The 6825-nt window shown below is 37.1% G+C and overlaps 1 protein-coding gene across 1 annotated transcript; it reads left to right on the forward strand.

Moving 5' to 3' along the window:
• Positions 1–146: 146 nt before the first annotated feature.
• On the forward strand, positions 147–6791 carry LOC106156839 (uncharacterized). Its single transcript, XM_013532265.2, has 7 exons — positions 147–306; positions 1676–1746; positions 2119–2188; positions 3160–3304; positions 3702–3853; positions 4965–5048; positions 5863–6791. Exons 1-7 carry the CDS (start codon positions 184–186, stop codon positions 5998–6000), a joined length of 783 nt encoding a protein of 260 aa, XP_013387719.2. The 5' UTR covers positions 147–183; the 3' UTR covers positions 6001–6791.
• The last annotated feature ends 34 nt before the right edge of the window (positions 6792–6825 follow it).

Raw genomic sequence — 6825 nt, forward strand, 5'->3', positions numbered from 1 at the left:
GACAGGTACATATAATGTAATTATACATTTTTATTCAATTATGTAGCTTAATTATCAAGGAACATTTCTTATTAAAAAAAAATGAAGATAATTAGAAATGACAACCCGGGATTTTTTAAAATAAAAATTATTTGCGGAAATAGAAAGAAGGTTTATATCGATGGCAAACCCTTACCCTTTACCATGGCTGAGGGAGAAGAACATGACCCTGGGGCTTTTGAAGCAATGTTTCAGAGCTTTCTGCATCAAAGTTCATACGAAAAGAAATACTTCAGTTTAAAGAGAAAATGCGAGTACTTGCAGCAGGTAATTTTAACCCCGTAATTGTAACGGAGGGCCAAGAAGATGAAGGAAACGATACTCGGTGAGGGGGGAGGGGGGGGGGAGAGATTCCCAATTTGGTTAAAATCTTGAGACAAAGGGAAAGGGGTATAATGTACTGTAATCTACAGGTTCTCCCAATTTTCTTTGCTCATCTCAACTAAAACTCGAAGTAATATTTTATTTGCATTACTCATGAATACTGTGATTTAAAATTATGTTTTGCATTTTGGTACTTTTGTAGTATACCCCCCACCCTGTAACTTCCTGAAACTTTCATTTTTCAAACATTTTTTTACTTTGTCTTTTTCACCCATGTCAAAGCTGTTGAAATAAAATGTTTTTGTAATTACCTGTGGTCTTTTTATTTGTTTTAATCACGTTTAATCCACCCCATTGAAATACAATGTGAAAATTTACAATGTACCTGCAGTCAATAACTTGCTGCGTTTTCGTTGGATAACTCTACCTTATTTTATGTGAACATAGGATTGATACATTGTATACTTGGACTTCCTCTGTGAAATTATTATGAGCTACTTGTTCACATAAAATTACCTTAGAGTTAGCCAACGAAAACACGGCAAGTTATTGACTGCTGGTGTAAATTGAAGATTCTAACATTGTATTTCAATGGGCTGGATTAAACGTGATTAAAACTAATGAAAAGTCCACAGGTAATTACAAAAGCATTTTATTTCAACAGCTTTGACATAGATGAACAAGAAAATGTAAAAAACTGTTTGAAAAGTGAAAGTTACAGAAAGTTACAGGGTGGGGGGGTATACTACAAAAGTACCTGCATTTTCACATAATTCTAATTGCCAACCCAGAGCACCTGCAATAACATAAATCCTGCAAGTCCATGACTGGTTGGACAGCCAGTATTCCCATTGATCTCTGTCTTTTAAATTAAATTATATTAACTTCAAGTCTCCTGTTATATTTATCAGCAACCCTGTCATCATATATCAGTCACTGTGTATTGTAGCGATTTGGGGGGGAGAAAACACCAAGGCTCGACCGGGACTTGAACCTGGGACTCTCGCAAACCGTGCGACCGGTCTTACCTACTGAGCTACTGAGCCCGGGACAATCCCGGTCAGCCACTACACTCCTCCCCCCAAATGCCGAAAGACGCAAGTCCAACTCCGTCACCGCTGCCACCATTGTAACGATTTGGCAGGAGAAAACACCAAGGCTCGATCGGGACTCGAACCCAGGACTCTCGCGAACCGTGCGACTGCTCTTACCTACTGAGCTACCGAGCCCATGACAATCCCGGCCAGCCACTACAGTATTATTATTTCTGGTATAAATGATTAAAATTACTTCATATTTATTTTTTTCATAGTTTAACGAAAAATTGGTAAATCGAATTCAGCAAGTGAAGAAGATTCTTAAAAAGACAAAGAAAGAGAGAAGGTAGGTTTGCATATATGTCATAAAAACATTTGGAATTTAAGAAGTAAATACTTCTTAAATTAAGTTAACAGATCATTCTATAAAGAAAGTCACCTTGACAGAGGCCAATAAATTGACTAAACAGCAGGAAGAGAACTTATCTAAGGGATTAAAATCCTCTGTCATGTAATTGAACCTCTCAAAGCATATGCTGCTAAGTTGTATGACTAATATGTAATGGTGCTGTGAAGAGCCGTTTACAGTATTGCCATCGAGGTTAAATAACTTGTTCAAATTCAATTCTGATTTGTTAGTAAATCGCTGTCTTTATCATAAAATAGAGCCATTATTTATAGATGCTGCCAAGCTTTAGACTGATGTTTCTCTTCTTAGATTTATGATGGGAAAGCTTGATGAACATGGAGACAACTTCAGAGATGCCATGGTGCCAGCCATGTGGGAGGTGAGACTGCCTTGTTTATTTTCAATTCACATGTAAGGTCGCTGCAGGGGCCTTGCAAGTAATCATCAAAGCCATGATTTAAAGGGGAATACAAGTCTCTGGGGACCTAAATTCAATAAAATCGGACCCCTCTTCTCTCTAGATCTGCCCATCATGTTTTACCCACTGTAAGTGTAAGACTCAGTTTGGAAGGTAAATAATTATCCAGTCATAACGTCATTGCCTGAACTCTCTGAAATTGGCCTATGCATTACAATGTGACCTGTAATGCCCTTGCAGGGGTACAACATGTTTACCTCTGAAGACACACTGTTACTGCCTATGTGACTGTGTAGGTCACTTACATCAACAGAATAGAAATATCTCGGGAATTGAAGCGTATTATTCCATCATTTATAAGCATACGTTGTGCCTTTATCGTCCAAACGCCTGACTGTGAGGTAATACTATAAAAAACATACGTTTGCAAATAAATGCCGAAATAAGCCTTACAGTATTTTATTTCAATTTTTTAATACAGTTAGTCACTTTTAAATAATCGTTTAAAAATAGTCCAAGCGCTACTAGGAAGATATGTTTTACATAATCAGAATGCACAAAAGTCCAGGATAATGTGTTTCATATTTTGGTATCGTTAAGTGTTTTATTTGTGAGGTAAACAAGTTGTACCCGTGCAGGTTCAGGCAATGACGTCACGACTGGATTTATAATTACCTTCCAAAATTATGCTTACACTTACATTGGTTAAAACGTGATGGGTAGATCTAGAGAGAAGAGGTGGGTCGGAGTTTATTGAATTTAGGTCCCCAGAGACTTGTATTCCCCTTTAATCCTTTAAAGGTAAAGGCCTGTGCAGAGGCAGAGAGATCATCAGGGGATTAAGCAGCATGCTTTAAAGTTGGATCAGCCATATATATTCAGCAGGTCATCTGTTCTGAATGCTCTTGTAGTAATGACTTATCTCATTTTAGGAGGACCAGATCCTGGATGCCCTTGCCACCAAAAGGGAGACCCCACTGCAGTCTCCAGTAGCAACCCCTGCCATGCTGACACCCTCTGGTGGTGTGAACATTCACCACACTCCCACTATAGCTGCCTACCACCCTTACTATGCAGGTAACCATAGAAACCAAGAGACAGGCTGTTTGTTTGTTTGTTTTTCTGCATGTGTTAGGAGATGAATTTAATCTTGTGTTTAGCTGCTGCATCTCTCTACCACAGCTCACTTGGGTATTTGTTTTGGGGAATTATCAGTAAATATGTCTCCCCTACACAACATTATACTTTTTAGGTACTTACGTATTGTAACTGATAATAACTATTGTAAACATTGATTGCCCTAAATTCAATTTTGCTTCGTGCCATGATAAGTTACTTATTTTAATATTTCGTAATGCATATATTTCAGTTATATACTGCTACTTAGAAATGAAAATTAGAGATATTTTTTAAGAATAACTTGAATTCATTATTAGTGATTTATTTTCATTCATAACTATATGTCTTTGGCCAGGGTTGAGTATGTCTGAAGGAATGCCCCAGGGGAAGGGAAAGAAGGTGAAGAGTGAGAAGGAGAAGGACCCCAATGCTCCTAAGAAACCTCTGAATGCTTACATCATGTTCTGTAATGAGCACAGAGCTAAAGTGCAGGAGGCATATCAGAAGGTAGGGGGAGAGAGGGGGGGGGTATTTGTGAGAGAGAAAGAGAGGCCCAAGAGAGAGAGAGAGAGAGAGAAAGAGAGAGAGAGTGTTTTTGTATTGGTTTATGAGAGAGAGAGAGAGAGAGAGAGAGAGAGAGAGAGAGAGAGAGAGAGAGAAACAGTTTTTGTGTGGATTTATGAGAGAGGCACCCTGAGCTTCAGAGATAACTTGACACTAACCTCTTCACTATAGCCTATGTTCATCGTGTCAAGTTACCTCTGACCACATTCAATTGCCCGCACTGCCCGCCAATCAAATTTAAAGCCGCCCTCAATGACTCATTGAACGATCTAGCCAATGAACGCAAACAAGTCAAAGCGCTATTTGTTCAAATCCGGACCAATCAAAGATAAGCCTGAATATCAGGGACTTGCCGTAACCTGTGGGCAGCACGCAAAATACATCATCCCTCAGTAGATAGTGATGCAGGGCCTCAAACTGCTCTGGTTTCAATTCCGATATATTCATATTTTGCTAAGAATCAAGAGATAACTTAACACATTCTTTTAAGTAGTCACTCGTAGGAGACGCCATGCTTTCTTTGTGTACGGTTATGCACTCGGAACTACTCGGATGTCTTCGCACTCGACAATAACTTTGTTGTTAGTATGGAGCTTGCGGAATCAGCCGAGGATTGCCGATTGACGGTTATGCGGACGCAACGAAATACAATTTTCTCATTGGACATAATTCTGGACTTTCAACCAATCAGCATTTTCACCAAACTTTGGTGAAAATTTTTGAAACATGGATTCGATTGGCTTATATAAACTACGTCAAACTATTTTCGTCAGAGGTAACTTGGCACGATGAAGAGGTTAGTGTCAAGTTATCTCTGAAGCTCAGGTTGTGAGAGAGGGGGATTTGCATTTGTGTGTGTGTAAGAGAGAGAGAGGTTTTGATTTTGCACGTTTTAGAAAGTGGGGGAATTACTTTATTTCTTTGAAAGTATGTTTGTGACACACTAGTCTTGTTGCTTTAACCTTAATATAACTGACGTACAGCTCAGTGGATCGGCTTGTCTTCTTATTCAGTATGTGTATTAATCCCTTCTTGTGTGACTTTTCCACTCTAGGAGCACGGGAAGGACATTGACCACCACGAGCTGACCAAGCAGCTGGCTATAATGTGGAATAATAAGTCAACAGAGGAAAAAAAGGTGAGTGGATTACTGTAAAAACTTGAACATTTAGTCACTTTAAAATTAATTAGTATCACATATTATGTGTGAATGGCCATATACTAGGTGACAAACTTTTCAAAATTATTGAGAGGCCCAAGTATGAAAAAATTTTCTAGGTGAAAAAAGTGACGTTGTCTGAGCCTTATCTTCTGACAAAATTTTCAAGACCGACTAAATTAAAAAAGAAATTGCTGTAATTGTTAAAGGATGTCTAAACTTTTGGTCTAGGCTCACACACTATTTCTATCAGATGGTATGGTTGATTTTGACTGAACAGAATTCAAAATATTTGATTATTTGAACAGTGTAACATTTATTTGTGTATGAGAGATCTGAAAGTTTTGCATGATTTTTGATGCCTTTGAGTTCTGTTTGTTATTTACAAGCTCTCCCGTGCTGAGGACAAGTAAAGTTTTCTGAACATATTTGCAACGCTTTGGTCCACCATATGACAAAACATTACCATATTCAAAGATACAAGTGTTTTTTACTTTAAAGGGGTTCATTTAATGGTAAATATGAAATTTCACATGAAGGGGTTTTTCACCAAATATAAGAGTATAACAAGATTAACATATTCATATATTTGGTTAACATATACTCATATATTTAACAAAATTTGAGTATGTTAACCTTGTAATTATTTGAACAGTGTATTTAACAAAATATGAGTATGTTAACCTTGTAATACCGATGATGATTGATATGATTATGTTTCAAATGACAAATGCATAACAAAAATGAGTAATGTGTACTAGTATGTATAACTTCACCATTATTGGACTTTCAGGTATACTATGGCAAATACGAAGTGGAAAAAGAAAAATATGCCAAACAAATGGAAGAATATACAGGGTCCCACCTGGCAGCCAGCAAGGAGGTCAAACAGGAAGTGGTCATCAAGACAGAGCCGCAGACCACAGACTGACCAATCTCGGGTCATAGACTGACCACTCCTTTATTTAATGCATAATAACTGGGTCATCTACTCAGGGGTGAAGGTCAAGTTGTGGCTTGTCTTGGATCACGTGATATGGTCTGTCATTTACCAGCCAGAAGGGTGGAAATTGTTCTCACTAGTGTCATCTGAATAATACCATTGTATTCAGATGGCAAGAAAAGGATATGGGCTTTAAATTGGAGTTTGAATATCGAAGCTTAACTTAACTGGTGCTGTCCATCTTGTCATGAATGAAAAACACTTTCATTTAAAAAGAGGGTCATGATGTTTGATGTACAGTTGTGCTGGTTGGACTTTTGAATTACCCTGCCTTGAAAAAAAAGATTCTTTCAAAAAATTACTTGTGTTTTCCTGGACCACCAATTTTTTTTTCCCTATATATCTGATTTTAGAGCCTAATTTGAATTTGGAGTCATTAAAAAGTAGAAAAACAGTCAAGTAGTATTCATTTGAAAATTAGCAATAATATTTAATATGCTGTATTGAGTGTATTTTGATTAATATGTTATCATTCTAGTGTATAACTTATTTTTGTGTGTGTTTGTGACACATTTTATATTGTTCCTATGTTTATGTTTTAGTATCCATCATAGGTTTTCAAAATATCCAGTCTTTTGTTTAACATGTTTTAATAAAATGTTTTTTACTGAAAACACAGAGTTGATAAAATAGTATATTTATGTGAGGTGTTGGAATGTGATATCATCATGTATTCTTCTAAATTGTGTGTAACCATAAAAATTCTTTATCCTTGCGCATTTGTGAATTTCCTTGTAAAAACAACCACTACGA

The sequence above is a fragment of the Lingula anatina genome, chromosome 5, assembly GCF_051362555.1.
Source record: "Lingula anatina isolate TDL-2025a chromosome 5, LinAna3.0, whole genome shotgun sequence".
Classification (NCBI taxonomy): Eukaryota; Metazoa; Brachiopoda; class Lingulata; order Lingulida; family Lingulidae; genus Lingula; species Lingula anatina.

Bases quoted from the DNA above. Each gene is read 5' to 3' on its own strand.
- LOC106156839 (XM_013532265.2), top strand. From the start codon at position 184: ATGGCTGAGGGAGAAGAACATGACCCTGGGGCTTTTGAAGCAATGTTT. The intron at 2,189-3,159 runs GTGAGACTGCCT...ATCTCATTTTAG, and splicing joins TGGTGCCAGCCATGTGGGAG to GAGGACCAGATCCTGGATGC. The intron at 3,305-3,701 runs GTAACCATAGAA...GTCTTTGGCCAG, and splicing joins CTACCACCCTTACTATGCAG to GGTTGAGTATGTCTGAAGGA.